The sequence below is a fragment of the Passer domesticus genome, chromosome 24, assembly GCF_036417665.1.
Source record: "Passer domesticus isolate bPasDom1 chromosome 24, bPasDom1.hap1, whole genome shotgun sequence".
In the NCBI taxonomy this organism is placed as follows: Eukaryota; Metazoa; Chordata; class Aves; order Passeriformes; family Passeridae; genus Passer; species Passer domesticus.
The window spans coordinates 5,050,976-5,070,814 of record NC_087497.1 but is presented as its reverse complement, the minus strand read 5'-3'; the positions used below and the strand labels follow the sequence as shown (position 1 = coordinate 5,070,814).

At 49.4% G+C, this 19,839-nt stretch overlaps 1 protein-coding gene across 1 annotated transcript in view; it reads left to right on the top strand.

Moving 5' to 3' along the window:
• The window catches only part of CSMD2 (CUB and Sushi multiple domains 2), a 245,056-nt gene that overhangs the window by 67,431 nt on the left and 157,786 nt on the right, over nt 1-19,839 (top strand). The window contains 1 exon segment of the mRNA XM_064398686.1: nt 2,048-2,255. Within this exon segment, the coding sequence (XP_064254756.1) occupies nt 2,048-2,255 (208 nt within the window).

Here is a 19,839-nt window from a genome sequence, read left to right as displayed (position 1 = left end):
CAGCGCCAGATTCCCCGTCCTGTGGCACATGCCAGGGTGGTTGTGTTGCTGTGCTGCAGGAAAGGTGGATTTTGGGATGTGCCCTGCCTTGGGGATGCTGCAGGGGAGGTAAAACAATTTCTACTGAAGACAATTCCCACTGAAAACAATTCCCAACTTCCTGCCAGTTGAACTTCAAAATTCCTTTATCAGTGCAGAGAGTGCCTTGCTAATTGTGCTCCCACGGGGGCTGGGGAGTGTGTAAATACACAAATATCTGTGTTGTTCTACCAAAAACATTTGCTGCTGCTCTTGAAGTCTCTTCCCCTCGATTCCTTGTGTACTTCAGCAGAGCATCTCCTATTGATTCCTTTTATTGACTCTGCCTGTGCAATCAATCAGCCCCTGGGCCGTGGAGCTGGGGCTTCAAGTGAGCAAATATTGGTTGCTTGGGATGTTTTTAATGCTCCCTTGGATGGGTTACAAGGCACAGAGATGTTGTGCCTCTCTGTGGGGTTTTTTTGGGGCATTTCCCTGTTGGTTTGGGGCCAGGAGTGTTTGGGGGGGTCTCAGAGTGGTTTGAGAAAGGGCTGCTTATCCCTGGTGGTTTTTTATGATCAATTATGAGGCTTTTTTCCAAATTAGGATGGTCTTTGTCACTTCTATAATACTTTTTAAATTTTATTTTTTTGAGTTTCACTGGAGGTGAAAATTCTCACAGAACCAAGGGATGAAGGATCATTGATTCCAGCTCCTGACCCTGCACAGACACCCCAAAATCCCACCTTGAGAGTGGTGTCCAAACACTCCTGGAGCTCTGGCAGCCTTGGGAATGTTCCCATTCCCTGGGGAGCCTGGGCAGTGCCCAGCACCCTCTGGGGGAAGAACCCTGCCCTAAATCCATCCTAATATTCCATCAGGAGGAGCTGCAGCCCCTCTGAGCTCTGCCCTCAGCCTCCTCCTCTCCTGAACACCCCAAGTGCCCTCAGCTGCCCCTCCTGCCCCTTCACCATTCCTGGTCCTCCTCTGGACCCTCTAAAAGGTGAAATTCCCTGAAATTCCACCTTGAGAACAGCCAAAGCAACACCTTGGCAGGAGAAAAGGGAATTCCCTGCTGGAGGGAGCAGTTCCCTCTGCTCTGACAGCATTTCCCAGAGTCTTCTCCTTGCCCAGCTTCTAGAGCATTTGTGGAGGAAACCCCAGGGAGGGAGGGATTAATCCTGACCCCAGCTGGTGCTGGAGCTGAGGGTTGGCATCATTTCCATTTCTAAGATGCCCTCTCCAGCTGGAGGAAAAGCCCAGCTTTGCATTTCCACCCTGGAGTGCCAAACTCGTGTTTGATTTCAACGCTGCCCTTCCAGTCTGGAGTCCAGCGCTGGGGCTGGTGGCACCTGAGCTGCTCCAGGGGGGACGAAGATCCAGGGAATGGCTCCAAGGGCAGCACAAAATGTGCTTTTCAGCTGCTCTGGTGGAGCTGTGCCTGCAGCTGAGTTTGCATCCCTCTACATTTTTGATTCCTTGTGAAGGCTGTGCTAGAACAGAGGCTGGACAGAGTTAAAGAATAAAGGAGGGATTTATTGAAAGGATCTCCTCAATGGATCCACCTTGGGCAGCACAAGAGCCCAGCCAGGGCTGCACCCAAGATGAACCAAAATGGACACAAAAATGGATCACTGGTCATGGGGTCTCTTTAAGTTCGGCTCCATTTGCATATTGGAGTTAATTGTCCAATTCCAGCTTTAGCCCATGAAGTCCCATCCTTCTTGTTTTTCTCTCTCCAGCCCATGTTGTTTGTGTTCGTGGGTCTGAGGTCTGGATCATTTGTCCTTGGTGCCCAGCTGGAGCAGGAATTGTTTTGTCTCCCTGCTCTGTGCAGAGAGCTCTCCATCCCCTGATATGAACCCAGACCCACCCACAAAAGCAGCACAGAACCCGAAAAACACAAAACCTGAAACCTGAGGCATCATCCCCATCCTTAAGAGTGGCAGTGCCCCAATCTCTGGGGTTTGCCTGGGACTTTGGGCTGGACTTTGGGCAGCCCAGGGCTCACCCCTGGCCTCTGTTGCAGCCGACGACGCCTGCGGAGGGACCCTGCGGGGCCAGAGCGGGATCATCTCCAGCCCTCACTTCCCCCTGGAGTATGGCAACAATGCAGACTGCACCTGGACCATCCTGGCCGAGCCTGGGGACACCATCGCCCTGGTGTTCATGGATTTTCAGCTGGAGGATGGATATGATGTTCTGGAAGTCGCTGGCACGGAGGGATCCTCGCTCTGGTAGGTTCCTGCTGTGTTCGTTCCTTGTAGGGGATTTGTGGTCTGTGTGGGCAGAGCCAGACTTCACAGAGGGGCAGAGCCAAACTTCAGAGGGAGCAGTTTGGGCCTGAAGGAAGGGAAATTGGCAATTATTCCCCGTGGTTTCCTTCTGGAACTTGGGATTTGCTTGGCAAACTCTGCGGTGAGCATTGGCTGCTCTGAGTCCTGCTGTCTGCAATGAGAGTTGTGGTGTGGCTGAGTAGAAGAAAGATTTTTAAAAAACACATAAAATAAAAGAAAAAAAACCCAAACAAAATCACCCAACCTCTGAGAACCCCTCAAACCCTGCCACACTCAAGCCTTGGTTTTGTTTTTGTTTTGTTTCTGATGATTGCTAAACCCATTGTTGATGAATTTCTGGAAATGTTTCACCAGATCTACCTGTCTCTGGGACAGGAGACAGAATTCCAACCCTCCCCTTATCCCAGGGGTTGCCTGGAAAATGCTCTCAGAAATACTGCTTTGATTTGGGGTAAAAGCCAATATTTGCAATATTCAGGAGCCACCCCAGTGCTCTGAAGGCAGGAGAAATAAGGAACTGCAGAGGGAATTTGATGTGTTCCTCCTGCAGAGGGAATTTGATGTGTTCCTCCTGTTGGTTTTATAAAAGGACACAGTGATCAACTGCACTCAGCAAATGGTTAAAAGTCCTGACTGGCAGCAAGTGGAAGGTCCTGGAAGTTGGATTGAAACCCAACATCCCTCTGGAAGGGAAGAATGAAGCTTTTGAAATAATCAGGTGTTGCCTGGGATTATCAGCAGCGAGTTAAATTGTGATTATTTGTGAGGATCCTGTTGCAAATCCCATTTATTTGAGTGATTTATCCTGGCTGGCAATTCTGAGGGAGCAGGAATTGGAGTGTTTAGGGTGTATTGATGGGAGGGAAGTTGCCATTTACCACGTCCCAATTGTTTACTGTTCTCAGGCCCCCTTGGAAAATTAGATGTTGCTGTTTGATGAAAAAAAAGCCTGGGCTGGTTTTATTAGAATGCATTAATATTTTAGGGCACTGTTGGTTCGTAGGCACTCAGCTGTGCTGGCTGGGAAGATGGATGGAGCTGGTTAAAAAACATTATTCAGCCTGGAGGTGTTGCCAAAGTAGAGCTGTGTCTTGTCATGTCAAAAATAAAACAAAGCCTGGCAGAGGGAACCTGCTGGGAAAAAAAAATAAAATAAAATTAATAAACTCCTTGTAAATACAGCAGGGAAAAAAACTTTAAATTGTGGGGAGTGTAAGCCAGGCTTTGAGCTGAGCCTGTAGTGCACTCACAGTCCTTAAAACTGAGATTAAAGCTTGGTTTAAGTTTTACAGGTGTCACTTTGGGGCTCGTTGGAGGGAGGAATGATGGATTTGCTCCCCCTCCAGGTGTCCGTGTGCTGCATCCCTGGGGCTGCCTTTCCTCCCAGCACATTCCCTGGATGAGCTCAGCCCTTTTTGGGATCCCCTGGCCCCAGCAGCAGGAATTCCCCCTGGCTGAAGCTGTTCTGCTTTGTGTGGTGCATCCCCGAATTTCCCATCCCTGAATTTCCCATCCCCTAATTCCACATCCCCAAATTTCACACCCCCAAATTTCCCATCCCTGAATTTCCCATCCCTGAATTTCACATCCCCAAATTCCACATCCCTGACTTCCCATCCCTGAATTTCACATCCCTGAATTTCACACCCCCAAATTTCCCATCCCTGAATTCCACATCCCCAAATTCCACATCCCCCAAATTCCACATCCCTGAATTCCACATCCCCAAATTTCACACCCCCAAATTTCCCATCCCTGAATTTCACATCCCCAAATTCCACATCCCTGACTTCCCATCCCTGAATTTCACACCCCCAAATTTCACATCCCTGAATTTCCCATCCCTGAATTTCCCATCCCCAAATTTCCCATCCACACGAGCCAGCCCCAGCCCCAGCCCATTCCAGGGCATCTCATTTCTCATTCCTGAAGGAAACTTTGCAGTCCCACAAGTGGAATTGCAAAGAAGTCTTGTTTAGAATTTCATCTCTCCGAGCTGGCCCGGTAATTAAATTCAGATGAGTCAGTTCTCAATAATTTTTGCCCGTAGGGGGAAAAAACCTGGTGCTCCTATCTCATCTTTAACCATGCTGATGTGATTCAGCAGGAAAAGAGAGCTCAAACCCCTTTTTCCCTCTTCTGCCTATGAAAAAACGGATTTTAATTATTGGTAATAGGGCAGAGAGACTTGCAGCCAATTCTCTTGAAGCCTCTCGCAGCTGAATATTTCAAATATTTCATTTTCTGAGCATTCTGAGTAGTTTTAGTCATGGCCAGGGCTGGGCACAAATAAACAAAATTCAATTTCATCAGGAAGATAATTCCTGTGTGTTTCCAAGCTAGGGAATGGCACCTAATGATGATATTTATGAGCCCATTAATTCAGCACTTCGAGTAACCTTGACTTGACCTGCTCTTAGAAAAACCTGCATTACCATTCACCCTCCCAGCTTTAAAAATGGATTTTATTTATTTTTTTTTATGAGCCAGCTTGCTTTAAGTGCCTTCTCATTGATCCCACAGCCTGGAGAATCCTGAGCTGGGTTTCCTTTGCTCCCCAACCTGTTGGATGTGAATCCTGCAGGAAGAATTCCAAGGGAGCTGTTTGAGACAGATTAATAAAATCACTTTTACAGCTGCTCCCACAGGTCTGCCAGGGGACCTTGGGCACAGATCGCCTTGAGAGGTGAGAAATAAAATCCTGCTGAGCTGAGCAGGGAGCAGGAGGGGGAAGGAGCAGGGATGAGCCTGTGGGGTCAGGAAGGGCCAGGTGGGGTCTCCAGGCTGGGAGGTGGAATGGGAAGCACGGCAGGAGGTGCCCTGTTCTCCTTTGGGCCATCCAGGTGTGACCCTGCCCTGTCCCCAGCGTGTGCAAGGCACCTGATCCATGGGAACAGAGGATCTTTGAGGTCCCTTCCAGCCCAGTCCACTCTGGGCTTCTCTGGCATCCTCACCCCCAGACTTCTGCTTGCCTTCCAGCCTTGGGGTTCCCTTCCCTTCTCTTGTCCCTGGGAGATCTGGCAGGATCAGTGCAATTCCTCCCTCTAAATCCTGGAAAAGAAGAAAATCCCCCAGAGCAGCTCAGGTCCTTCCAGGGCTTTGTGTCAGGACCTGCTGGAGCTGGGAGTTCCCAGTGCTGAGGATTGTTGGGAATTGCTGCTGATTGTCCCTGGTTTGTGGCACCTGCTCAGAGCCCCACACCCCAAAACCTGAGCACCCAGAACACCCCAAAATGTGTCTCTGATCTGTCTGGGGTGTTCTGGAGCTTCAGGAGATGTTTCTGATTGGAAAATTTAGGTGGCAAATTTACTTTTAGGATGAAATTTACTTTTAGCTTGAATAACAAGGCTTTCCAGATCTTTTCTATCCATGGTGTGGTTTTTTGGCTGGGTGGGAGGGACTGGGATTTTCTTTGGGAATTGTGCTGCTGTTGCTGCTTTATCCTGGTGTCGTGGGCTTCAGATCACAAAATGCTCTGAGCCTTTTTGGGTTTATTTTAGGAAAGTTGCATCAGCTGTCACATTGCCCCAGTGCCTCCCACTCCTTGAGCCTTCCCTTGTCATTCCCCTTGGGATCCAGTTTCTCCTCCTTGATTTTCTGTTGATAATCCCATGCTGAGGGAATGTGGTGGGAGAAGAGGGGCTGCAACTGAGGAACGGCCAAATCCAGGGAGTTTATTCCTGTCTGAGTTCACTTCCTCCCCCTCAGTGCCTCGTCTTCCTTTTGCCTCTCCAACCTTGGTGCTGCATTTTCCTCCCTTGCACAAAATCTTTTCTTCTCCTCTGTTTTTTTCACTTCGTTTCTGTAGAATTCCTTTTTGCTTCATCCCATGATTCCCTGGAAAAGGAACCTGCCCCAACACGTGCATGTGAATGCTTGCACTCACTTCCAGCACAGATGTGCCAGATGTGAAGGCAGCACAGGCTCCAGATGTTGGGCAATGAGTGAAAACAAACGTGCCCATGCACCAGGTGAGCCTGGGAGAACCAAGAACCTTGGAATTCCAGGTTCCTCTGGTTGATTTTATTTTTTTTTTTCCCCTGGAGCTGAGGTCAGGGGACTCCTTGGAGCCATCAGCCCTTCCTGGAGGAACATTCTGAAATCCTCTTCTTTCCTGAGACCCCCTTGGAGCCATCAGCCCTTTCTGGAGCAGCATTCCTGAAATTCCCTCATTTCCACATTCTCTGATTTCCCTGTTTGGGGGAAGATTTTTGCAGGAGCCATCAGCATTTCAGCAGCTCCTCTGCACTTCCTTTTCCCATCCCTACGTGCAGCTGACCCTTCCCTCCCCAACACCTGAATCTGTCTCCTAAGTGGCTCCCAAAAGTCATTAAAGCTCTGGGATGCTCCGGGATCCCCTCATCCCGTCCCCTCTCTCTGCACACACCTTGTGCTCTCAGAGCTGCAGGTCCTGGAGGTCACAGCTTCACATGGAGCTGCTGATGGGGTGGTGAAAAGCTCCTCAGTGTGAGCTCCTAATGAACCAAGCCCTTCTCTTTATATCAAAGCAGCTTCTGATCCCTCCGTGGTGGCCTCGGAGCTTTCAGCTCCCGGTTTTCATCTCGGAGCTGCCTGTGAAGTCCAGAGGCAGGATTCTGTGCTTTGGGATGTGTTCCTGCCCCCTGTGCAGCTTTCTCCAGGATCCTGCAGGCTTTTCCCAGAGGATGGTCCCTCTCTCTGCCCCCTGTGCCTCCCCAGCAGCTGCTGTTCCTCGCAGGGATTCTGAAAAGCAGATTGCTTCCCAATGGTTCTCATCTCACACTTGCCACTCTCTGGCAGAGTTTTTCCAGGCTCTAATTGATTTTATTTGCGAGTTGACAAGAATTATCCTGCCCTGGGCGTGCACGAGGCTGGAGCTGGGAAGGTTTTTGTGTGCCTTGGAAGAAATTCTTTCATCACCACTTAAAACCCAGAAAAATGGGGAAAGTTTCCTTTCCCTGTGCAATGATTGGAGCTTCCTTATTGCAAGAACTCCTGGATGCTTTATCTTTAATTTTCAGATGTTTTTCTTCTATAGGAAGTGTTTTCCATAGGACTGGGAAACGTGGATGAAGTGGCTTTTGAAATAAATGTCAGTTACATCTTCTTTGGAATCTGCAAAATTGACTTCCTTATTTAATTCAATCGTTTTTCTTCCTGAGCGTTTATGTGCTTTTAATTGGAAACGAATCCCACAAAGGCTTCCAAGCCCTAAAACTTTGCTTTAGTGGGAAATGGTCTTCTGGCAAGTTCTCCTTTTCTCCTGGAAGGTTCATTCCCTGCAGAGAACATTCTGGAGAGGCTGGAACCAGAGCGCTTCCAGTTCCTGGGAGTGGTGGTGAGGAAATTCCAACCTTTGGAATTGCTGCACTCCAGGCCTTATCTGAACATGGATTTCCTCTGTGAAGAGCAGGAATTTGTGGGTCAGGGAGCTGTTTCTCCCTGCTGGAGCTCTGGAATGCAGGAGGCAGAGCTCCAACCATCCCTGAGCATCCTCGGTGCTGGTGACAAATTCAGGGGTTGGGAATGCTTTGGACAGAGATGTTTGTGCTCCCACGCTGTCCCAGAGCTCCTGGCACTGCAGAATTAGCTGGGAATGCTGGAAGGAAGGGGAAGGAGGGATTTGGAGGAGTTCCACAGCTGGTGGATGTTCCTGGAGGGAAGGGAAGGTTTCAGCTCCTCCTCCAGGTCGTGGCTGAACGCGGAGCAGCAGAACTCACTTCTCCCTGCTCCTGGCTGCCATTCCTCCTCCTGCTTCCCAAATCCTCCCCTGGGACATGGCAGGGACAGACAAACCCCTGGGAAAAAGCCCCATGACCTCTCCACTTCAATCAAACAGGATCACGTCCCATCCCACTCTCCTCCCAAAGTTACTTTTCCATGCATTAACGTGATGAATTCCATTTGCTGCATAGTGGAAAGCTTTTAGTGAATATTCAGATTGGGAAAGAGATGCTTTTAGGCTGAAAAGTGACCCTGGTAATGGTTTAATTGCCTTTTTTATCCCAATTTGTCCCTTCTTTGTTGTTTGGTCACCTCAGGGGCAAAGATCCCCATGGAAGGGTCACTGTTGTGTGATCCTGAATCCCGAGGGATGAAGGGCAGAGAAGCCTGTGACAGTGGAGGGGGAAAAAAATCCATGAAGGTCATTAATTCTTAATTTCTTTCTGTGTTTGTCCTGCAAACACATGTTGGAAGAGTAAAAAAAAAAAAAAAAAAGGTGTTTTTGATATTGAGACTGAGTCTGACTCGCCTGGCTGGAAGCTGAGAAAAATATTGGAACCTCCTTCAGGATGTGACCCAAAATATAGACTGTAAAGCAGTGAATAATACCCAGAGTTGGCAGGGGAAGGAGGCTTTAAGTAAGTGCAGATGATGTTTGGGGTTGTAAAAAGTCGGATATTTGGGATTCTCTTTAAAACACTGTCACAGCAGAACACTGATTCCTCCCAGCTAAAGCAAGGATTTGGACAAACGTTGGTGGGAAAGATCAGTGCCTTCACTCCGAGGTGTTCCAGGAGCTGTCTGTGCCTTTTTTTTTCATGTTCAGACACCAATTCCTGTCATTTTCACGCCGTCGGGCTGAGCTGTGCCTGTGCAAGGAGGTCTCTCCTTGCACAGGGATCCAGGGAGCTGCGTTTTGGTGTCAGGATGTGTCTGCCAGAGCTGATAACACTCGTGTTCTACACCCTCCCTTATCTGCAGCTTCAAAGGGAGCAGCGCAGACACCTCGGATGCTTTCAAAGGCCTCTCCCTGCTGGGCTTTCTCCGGGCCCCACTCAGGGATGTTTTTCTGCTATTTACAAGTTGTTTCAAGGATGGAATCACTTTGTTTTCAGCCGTCAGCTGCCTCACAAAATGTGGTTTAAATGCTCTTTGCCTGCTGGCTTTTGCCTGGCTGGGTTTGCCGCAGCTGCTCCCCGGATCCCAGCACGTGTCCCTTCCCTGGGCTCGCTTTCCATCACTCCCTGGAGCTGGGAATCACCACTGATGGATCCATTCCGTGCTCAATTCATCCTTTTGCCTGTAAAATGATGTTATAGGGGATGTCTGGGCCTCAGGGGAGGAGAATGGCAGCGTTTCAGAGAGCAGGGAAACACCAACGTGCCTTGGTGCAATTCCTCTTGAGAGGGCAGAGGAAACAACGTGTGGCCACAGCATGGAAAAAACAAAGTTAGCAATTGGAATTGTGTTTGCAGAGCTGGGATTTGTTAATCTTGATGTGTTCTCAGAGCTGGGCTGTTGTATTTGTTACTCCTGGTGTGTTGTCAGAGCTGGGCTGTTGTATCTGTTACTCCTGGTGTGTTCTCAGAGCTGGGCTGTTGTATCTGTTACTCCTGCTGTGTTTTTACACTACTGTGATGTATTTATTCATTGACATCTCCATTAATACCTGGTATCTCTGTGTCCTGACACATCTGGAGCACAACCCCATATCTATTATTTAGAATTCAGCCAAACTTCTCCATTTTCCAGCTCTAGTCCAGGCCTGGGGGCCTCTTGTTCTCGAGTCGCAACCCTGCAGTTAATGTGGCAAAAATGGACCCTTTTTCCTCTTGTTTGCTTTGCTGCTGCTGCTTTAGGAGCTAAAGATGCCCTGGCAGGGGTCAGAGTCTGTTTTCCAGTCTGGATCCCCCTGGGAGCTGCTGGATCCCTGGAGGGAGGGGGCATTGCCTTCATTTCAGTTTGGGGTTGGTCACTGCAGCCTCCCCTGAGCGGGGTCAGACCTGAGGGGTGAAACCACAGCTGAGCATCCTCAGGACAGGGGAAGGTTTTCCTTTCCAGGGCTTGATGTTTCCTTAAGGAATTAGTCCAAAAGCTGGCTCTGGGAATGGCTGTCAGCAGGAACAGGAGGGATTTCTGTGATAATCATGAATTTCACAGGCTCCCAATCCAGTGTTTGCCTGCCTGCCCTGGGAGCTGCCACCACTGCTGGCTCTTGGCACGGGGACATTTGTGTGTCCCAGACAAAGCTGCTCCCATCAGCTGCTCTAAGCAGGCACTTCAGTGAGAGCTGAGCTCAGATCAGGCTGCCCAGAGCCCAGATGGAGGCAGATCCTGGGCTGGGTTTTGCTCCTTGGCACAGTTCTGTTCTGCCCTGGCAGGTTGGGATCTCTTCAGCTCCTGCTGGGCTTGGCTGTGACACTTTTGGCTGTTTCACAGTGGGGGTGGGTTGATTTTGGCCTCCCAGGGACCTTTCTGGTGGCTGGGTTTGGAGTGGGGATCAGGAGGATGCTCAGGGCATCAGTAAATATTGGAGGATTAGGAATAAACAAAATGCTGTTGGCAGTTCATGTCCATGGATTGCTTTACTGGCTGGAGTTCCCACAGAATCGTGGAGGGGTTTGGGTTGGAAAGGACCTTAAATCCCTTAAATCCTATCTCATTCCACCCCCTGCCATGGCAGGGACACCTTCCATTGTCCCAGGCTGCTCCAGGCCCTGTCCACCCTGGTCTGGGACACTTCCAGGGCTGGAACATCCACAGCTTCTCGGGGAAACCTTTTCCAGCCCCTCCCCACCCTCACAGGGAGGAATTCCTTCCCAGTGTCCTTCCTGAATTCTTTTTTCCTCTGTAAAAGGGGAGCAGCAACCCCTGAATGTGTAAAATTCTGGGATGCCAGAAGGGTTTGGGTTGGAAGGGAGCTCCAAGCCCATCCATTCCCTTCCCATCCAATCCTTCCTTATCCCAGGTTGCTCCAAGCTCCACCCTGCTCTGGGACACTTCCAGAGCTGGAACATCCACAGCTTCTCTGGAAAATTCAATAAATTGTTAAAAAAACTTAAAAACTCCATCAGCTCTCTCTGTTTTTTAAAACAATCCCGTTCCTTTGATAATTCCCAGTTGGAGCACAGGGGGAATACCCATCTCTTCCTGCTCTCCTTTATCCCTTTGTCTTTCTCCCACTCTTTCTAAATTAATTTTATAATCATCTTTTAAATGATGGAACAGCTCAGATTAGCTCTTTTAGCCAGAATTACCTGCATTAAAGATCTCCCTTAAAAAAAAAACAAGCATAAAGGTAATTAATAGCTTCAATTATTGTAATGTGGCTTAGCTTGTGCTTTTCTCTTGGAAAAACCTGGTTTTGATAAGTCAGCTGTTCTTAAAAGGGGAAAAAAAATAACAGAAGTGCTTCAGGCTGGAAGCTGGCAGGAAGGAATTTGGAAATCAGGTTGTTCCCTGTGTAATGTCAGAGAATAAATTACCCCCATTGATCGTGGAGCAGTGCCCTGTGCTCCAAACAGCCCTGGGGGAAGGGGAGCGTTCACAGAGGATTTGGGGTTTTTTGCCCAGTCACAGAAGCTTTGTGTGAGTTTAAAATCCAAAGGATATTTGTTCAAAGCCGCGCTGGAATTTCTGGAGCCTGGAAGTGAATCAAAGGCAAGGGGAAACCAAAGGGAAATCTTGAAAGAGGTTTCAGAGCTGCTCTGTGATGGGTGAGGGGGAGGCTGGAGATGGCACAGCTGATTTGGGAGAGAGGGGCAGGGCTGGGCTGCTGGCACAGGGACGGGGCCAGGAGCTGCCCCCAGCCCTGGAGCTCCAGCTCCTGCCCCAGGGATGGACAGGGGGGCACTGGGGATGCTCGGGGGTCTCTGCTGCTCCTCTGGCTTTCCTGCTGCTGCTGCTGGGCAGGGCATGCTGTGCCCATGTGGGTACTGGGCAGGGGGTGCTGTGCCCAGGGGGGTGCTGTACCAGGAGTTTTTTGTGCCAGGTGGATCCTGGATGTAGGTGGGGGCTGTGCCCAGGTAGATTCTGTGTCCTGTGCCCAGGTGTGTGCTGTGCCCATGTGGATGCTGTGCCCATGTGGATGCTGTGCCCAGGTGGGTGCTGTGCCAGGAATTTTCTGTGCCAGGTGGATCCTGGATCTAGGTGGGGGCTGTGTCCAGGTAGATTCTGTGCCCAGGTGGGTGCTGGGGCAGGTAGATCCTTTATCCAGGTGTATTCTGTGCTCAGGTGGGTTCTGTGCCCAGCTCGGAGCTGTGTCCTGTCCCCAGGTAGATTCTGTGTCCTGTGCCCAGGTAGGAGCTGTGTCCTGTGCTCAGGTGGGTGCTGGGTGCTGTGCCCAGGTAGATTTTGTGTCCTGTGCCCAGGTGTGTTCTGTGCCCAGGTGGATGGTATGTCCTGTGCCCAGGTAGATTCTGTGCCCTGTGCCCAGGTGGGTGCCCACACCTGCTGCTGGTGCTGCCAGTGCTGCTGTCCCAGTGCAAACTGGAACATTCCCAGTGAAACCTCCCCAGGCTCTGCATTTCCCTGCTCGTCAGCAGATGCCCGTTCCAGCCCAGCCCTGGCATTTGGGACTGTGCCATGCTTCCCTGGGTGAGAGCTGGGCTTGGGAAGGGCTCCTGACCCAGGGAATCCCCCCCTGGTCCCCCCTCTCTCCCATTTGTTTGATGTGCACAAGCTGAGGAAAAATCTGCTGCTCTTCTGAAACTCTGGTATTTCACCCTCTGATTTCACCCTCTGATTTCACCCTCGTCTCCAGCTGAAGAGAGAAAAAGCTCCTGAGTCTGATGGCTGCACTTGATCATCTTAAAAGTCTTTTCCAGCCTTAACAATTCCGTGATCTGTATTGCCACTTTCCTTTAAAAACCCATTTAAAAGCAGAAATGTTGAAGCAGGAGGGGCTGTGCTCAATATCTGCCCCCCCAGAAACTCAAAAGCAGAACGATCTCAGTGACTGGCATTTAGAACATTCTGTCATTGATTATTTTTTCTCTCAGGCTTTTAAGGAACTATAGATTTTTAGCCTGAAATTAATATATCGGAATTTTTGTGGGCAGAATAAAACCCTCATTAAATTTTGCAATATATCAAACAGCTTGCAATTAAAATTCATTTTGAAGCGAGTTAGCAGAAGTTTTGTTAATGTTTAACATCTTTATGGGTGTCATTCTTTGTAAATTTGGACTAATTGAGTCCAAAGGGACAAACTCACGGATTCTGCATTTGCTGTGGATGCCAGGCCTTGCTTTGCTTTTGGCATTTTTCCCCTTCCTTTATGCAAGTTCTGATTTTAGCAAGTTGCCAGGAAAATAACTTATTTTGTTTTTTTCTGCTGCCAAACTGCCAAGAATCCATCTTCCTAAATCTCGGAAAGACTGCAGCAAATCTCTGGGAAAGACAAGCAAGGCTCCACTGACTCCAAGGTGTTTCCTGGTGGGAAGTTTAGGAGATTCCAAATGGGATTTTTTAGGTTTTCCTTCTAAAAATGTTGCTCAGAACCAGCTGCTCTGGGCATGTAAAAGCCTTGGCTGGGCTCCTGGTTGTATCCTGAAACTTGGAGGTTTCCTTGACTGGAACATAAACCAGCCTGAAACATTTGGAATTGGGAATTTTCATGTTTCTTACTCCCCTTGAATATTTTCCCTGCGATCCTAAAACAGTTTATAAGGAGCAGGAAAAGCAGTGGGAAATTTCAGAGTGTGTGGAGTCCCAGACCAGAACCTGACCTGGCAGAGCTTTAAAATTCCCCTGGACTTGCAGGTGAGGAGGAGTCAGAGTTTGCAGAGTTGGTGTTTTGAAGACTCCTCCAAGCAAAACCCAAATTTTAATCCAAATTGACCCCAAATCTAATCCAAACCAGGGAAAAATTCTGGAGCAGGCTCTGCCAGGGCTGCACTCCTCAAACATCAGCAACATCCAGCTCGGAGCAGGCTCTTAATGGCACTTTATTGATTGAAAAGGGAGAGAGTTCATCTAAACTGGATAATTCTGGGAATTTCCTGGTGGATTTGGCCGCTCTGAGGCTGCACCAGGTTTGATTTAAAGGCAGCAGCACAAATAAAGCTGTCACTGCTTGGGGCTGCTCTCGTCCTGCAGGTTCTTGTCAGGTGCCCTGGCTTGAGTTGAGCAGGGAGATCCTGCAAAAAGAGGTGCTCAGATCCTCCAAAAAAAGGTGCTCAGATCCTCCTGGAACATGGGAATTCCACAGAATTCCAGGCTGGCTGCAGCCCAGGGTGCTGCTGGTGGCACTGGTGGCACAACCTGCCTGGTTCAGGAGCTCGGGGCTCTGCCAGCTCCGTGGAATCTCCCCTCCCCTGGGGCAGGACATGGAGTTTCCTCTGAACTGCTCAGAATTGTCCGTTTTCCCCTTTTTCCAGGGTGGGAATGTGCCCATGGGGCCCCTCAGCTGCTCCCAGAGCTTTGTGCAGGGCTCTGCCCCATCTCCACACCGTTAATGAAGGCACAGAACATCACTGGCCCCTTGTTGTGAAGGTGAATTTTTATTTTCCCCAGCAGAAAGTGGACTCAGTATCTGCTCCTTTCCCAGGATTCTGCTTCATTTCTGACTGGAGAACGTTTCAGGATGTTTTATCTGATCAGACCCTTGGAAATAGGGAATGATAGGCAAGTGAGCAGTGACACAACTCACGTCAGCTGAGTGGAGAAGGTGCAGATTGATCTCCGAGGAGCTGGGAGAGCAAGAGAAGCTCAGAGCAGCAAAGGGCAGACAGAAAGCAGCTTTAAAAAGCAGGAAATAATAAAGCAGAACTCACTGGCAGCACTCAAGAGTTTCTGCAGTTGGAAAGAATTCACGTTGTGTTGAGGTCACCCACAGAGGCTTCTTAAAAAGGACATTTTGCCCTTGTGCAGTTCTTGTTCTGCTGTCGTGGCAGCTCAGATCTGTGCCCTGGGGTGCTGAGAGCTCTTCATGGAGCAGCCCCAGACCCTGCTCAGCTCAGGCTGTGATGCTCAGCCCTGCCAGGGCCTTGGCCATGTAGTGAAGCTGCTCTGGAGAGGAGGGCGATGAGTTTGGTGTGGTTGGGAGGCAGGGCTGCCTCTCACCCAGCACTGGCAGGGAACTCTGCGGTGATTCCTTGAGGATTGGGGTCAGCCTGACAGGTTTGGTCACCCCTGGCAGTAAAAACCTCACAGGGACTGGGTAGGGAGAGTGTTCTTCTCTTCACACACTGCCAGGCACAGGCTGGGGTTGTTGGTGCCAGGAAAATTCATCCACAAACAGCAGAGGTTTGTGTCCAAAAAGGAGACAGAGGAGTCCTGGAACTTCATTGGAATAAAGGGAGGGGCCATGGGGCATTTCCATGGAGTCTTTCACATTTTTAGAGGATGCAGCCTCCTTTTTATCCCAATTTCCCAGCTGCATTTCCCTCTCTTCTCTTTCCTCACTGGCTGAGGTATTTGAGAGGTACAGACTTCCCAAATCACTAAATATAGACCCCCTTCTGAAGTGTACCCCCCATTTTTAATTTTCCTTGCGTCAATCAGTGGAATTCCCATGGAATTTATTGTTCTTCCCATTGTTTCTTTCATCTCTCTGTATCTAACTTTATTTATCAGCAGACCCACAGTTGATTTGTAAAGACAATCCCTCATTCCTTTCACTGGGGTGTGTGTGCAGGGCCAGGAGTTGGACTTTGATGGTCCCTGTGTGTTCCTTCCAGAGCATTCCATGGTTCCATAGTGCCCAGGAGAAGAACCACATCTTCATCCCCCTGGTGGATCATCCAAATCAATTCATCACCAGTTTTAAGATGACAGCTTTGCCATCCCCATCTCAGTCACACCCAACTTCCCCAGCAGCCACTGGGACTGTGCAGCTGATGGGAAAGGGATAGAAAATGAACTTTGTCAAATCAAGCAATTTCTTAAACATAATTAATCCCATTTTACCTGGTGGTTGGGCTCTCTTTTGGGATTATCTGCTGACAGATTTCTTTTTCACGTAGAAAATAAATGAATATTTCTTTAACCCTAGAATGATTTGGATTGGAAGGGGTCTTAAAGATAATTGAATTCCAACCCCAACCATAATGTGGATATTCTTAGTCTGGGGTATTTTACAGATTCTGTGATATTTTACAGATTCTGTGGCATTTGACACATTCTGGGGTGTTTGACACATTCTGGGGTGTTTGACGCCCTCCCCATGAGAGCTGCAGCCAGAACCCATCCCTGCCTGATGGAACTGGAATGTTGTGGCTTTAAGTGGAATGAGGAAGTTCACGAGCCAACCCGTATTTCATCAGTGTAATGATGAATTCTGGGAAAGCCAAAACTGGGTCTGTCAAGCTGCTGCTCCAATTGCACTTCTGATAACTCAGCTGCTGATTTTTTGGGGAGGGAACTAAAAGAAACAGATGGGTTTGGAGTTGGGTGGGGGTGGCACACTTTGGAAAACCCGTTCCATTATCTCATCTCAGACTGGGACTGGGGATTCCCTGTCCCCAAGGACTGGAGATGCCCTGTCCCCATCATCTGTGCTGCCCCTGGGAGTGGGAGAGCTGGAAAATGGCCTTGGGAGCATCCCTGGCGTGGGCTGGGATGGAAGGAACTCGTTCCTGCGGTGATCTGTGATGTAAATCAAAGCTAACAAGGGGGGCAGGGTGTGCTGCCTGCGCAGCCCGAGCTGTGCAGATGGGGATGAGCTCGGGGATGCTCAATCTGTGCCTTCCTGCCTGCAAGATGGGCTTCAAAGAGCCGAGCTGTTGCTCCCCTCGCCGCGGTCCTGGTGGCTCTCAGCTCTTGTGGCTTTTTGGTCCCATTAAAATCAAGCTGTGAACAGAAGCAGGTTATTGATTCTTGAGAGCAGGAGGATCCTTTGGCAGGCAGTTAATGAGCAGAGAACTCTTCCAGGCTCTGATTTTTCAAAGGGTGTTGAAGTTGTAACATCTCAGTTAAAGCGTGACAAGGAGCCTGCAAAGCCTCGCAGTCATCCAGAATTAATCTGTTCCTAAGTGGGGGTTTAAGGCAGGCTTCTGCCAGGTTTGGCTGCTGTGGATTGGTCCCAAAAACATTTTTGGGTGGCCACGAGTGAGGAGAGAGAAGAGGATCCCCCTCCAATCCCTTCTTGCTGTTGGGAATCGCTGGGGTGACTCTCATCACCCTCTGGGGACACTGACACAAACTCGACCCCAAAGCTGCTCCTTCAAAGGCTCAGATCCTCACTGCAGCCTCCAGAAAGAATTGCAGGGCTTGGTTTGGGGTGTTTGTTTTGGTGCCAAGCTGTGGGATACTCCTGGTGTATCCATGAACACAGACAAGGCCACGAGTGGGAGCATCAGTGCAGAGAAATTTATTAAATAAATCTGCTGTTCATGAGTGCTCCAGTGCTTCTGCTATTGCTGCCACACAAGAGCATCTCGTGCACACAAAAAGGAAAATTGCTGGCATGAGGAGAGTGGAGCTGGCTGAGGGAGGAGGGCTGAAGTGCCATTGTTCCCTCAGAACAAGAGGAGATCTCTGCAGAGCCACAGCTCTCATGTTCTCAATGGGACCATGAGTGCAGCAGCCACGTCTCGGTGGTTTTATGCTCAATAATTGGATTTTTGAGTTTGGGTGCGGGAGAGTACAGGAAATTTTGTGTTGTTTACTTAAACTTTGAAGTCCCAAATGTGTGTCTTGCACCTGTGATCTGACACCTGTGGTGGCAGATGTGTGTTTGTGCCCCTGGTCATGCACAGGGAAGTGGATTTTGGAGGGCTTTGGATAAAAATCTGTCACTCCTGGCTTTTCCCTTCTGCTCTGAAACTCGTCCCCTTTGAAGCCCCCACATGGAGAGGACAGGGACAGCAAATCCCAAGGACAGGGACAGCAAATGCCATCCTGGACAGCTCTCGGGTGATTCCATGTAGCTGGCCTGAAGGGAAGGTTGTCCAGGCAATTTCCAAGGTGTTTAAAATAATTTTTCCCCGAGCAGTGACAACGCAGGCAGCGTGATGATAAAAGTGACATTCCCGGGTCTGTAACAACGCCATTAACGGTAGTTCTGAGCACATGAAAAAGGTGCTGAGGCTCTCAACGAGCCAAAATTGTGCCAATACTGAGAGAAACCATTTTCTGCAGTTGGTTTATTGCAGGTTTTAACTACAGTGTGGATAGCAGAGGAAGGAACCCACCCCAGGCCCCCGAGATACATTCTCCCCATAATATCCATATTTATCACTTACCCCCCTCCTCCTTCAGCTGCCTGCAGCTCTTCCAAGATCATTGTTTCCTCTCTGCTGCTGGAAGGCATCTCCCAAACTGTTATTTCTCCTTGTTAATGCTTTGCTCTCACAGTTATTTCCATCTCTAGTCTCCACACCATTAGTGGGAAACACATCCAGGTGGATAACGACCAATTTCCAGCGCACTGTTTCCCATCCCTTCCTGTTTTCCTGTCAGTACAAGATTTCCTGCTGCAGATAACTGGAATTTTATTGTGTGTTCAGAGCTGGCAGAGTTGTCCCTCAGCCTCTCAGGTGGTGTTTCAACTGAAGAGACTGGTGGCAGTGGCCAGACTTGGGAGTTTATTTGGGTGTCCTTGTAAAAAATGGATATTTGCAGGCAGAGCTGCAGGAATTTGGAGCCATTCCTCAGGACCAGTCCTGTGTGATGGGTTCAATTGAGTGGAACCCATGTTGCAACTTCCACGGGCCTGATTTTGCCTGAGTGCCACTTGTTTATGGAGCTTGCAGGCTGAGGGATGGGGGAACGCAAAGATTCCGTGGAAAGCGTAATTGGCTGGGTGATATCTGGGGCCTTTCTGACCACTTCATATTTGTAACATGCCAAAAATAGCTGCTCCTTCTGCTGGAGCCACGGCTGCTGCAGCTGGGAATAGATTTTAATTGATGGATCCTGTCAGGCTCTCAGCGGCCGTGCAGGCAGGAGAACCATTAAAGTGAAATTTCTTGTCCCTGCTCACTTTAACACTCTGCTACCAGCTCATGGCAGCCTTGCAGTTTTCCCTTAATATCTCCAGCTTTTGTACCCGTATCTTCGGGCCATGTCCCAGGGTTTTAGGTTTCCCAGATGCTTTGTGTCCTGGTGGTACAGGTGTGCAAAGATCTGACAAAAGCCTGTTTGTGGAATAAGGGACAGGAACTCATCAGGAGCTGTGTGGAATAAGGGACAGGAAAACCTCAGGAGCTGTGTGGAATAAGAGACAGGAAAACCTCAGGAGCTGTGTGGAATAAGGGACAGGAAAACCTCAGGAGCTGTGTGGAATAAGGGACAGGAAAACCTCAGGAGTTGTGTGGAATAAGGGACAGGAAAACCTCGGGAGTTGTGTGGAATAAGGGACAGGAACTCATCAGGAGCTGTGTGGAATAAGGGACAGGAAAACCTCAGGAGCTGTGTGGAATAAGGGACAGGAACTCCTCGGGAGTTGTGTGGAATAAGGGACAGGAACACCTTGGGAGTTGTGTGGAATAAGGGACAGGAACTCCTCGGGAGTTGTGTGGAATAAGGGACAGGAAAACCTCAGGAGCTGTGTGGAATAAGGGACAGGAACTCCTCGGGAGTTGTGTGGAATAAGGGACAGGAACACCTTGGGAGTTGTTTGCTGGAGAACTTTTGGAGCTTGGGGAAAATGTGGCATTGACCTGGGACTCTGGGATGTGACCTTGCATGGGAACAGGCTGTGACTGTCTCTAAAGGAACCTGGACAAAGGCTGTGGTCAAGAGGAGAAACCTCTCTGAGGCTCCGCCAGCAGGGTCAGGGAGCTGTGCAGGTTTGGGCTCTGAGTTTGTGCCCCTTCCCAAGGCTTTTTCCTGGGAAAAGCTATGTTTCTGTGTTCCCTGCACCCTCCTGCTTCCC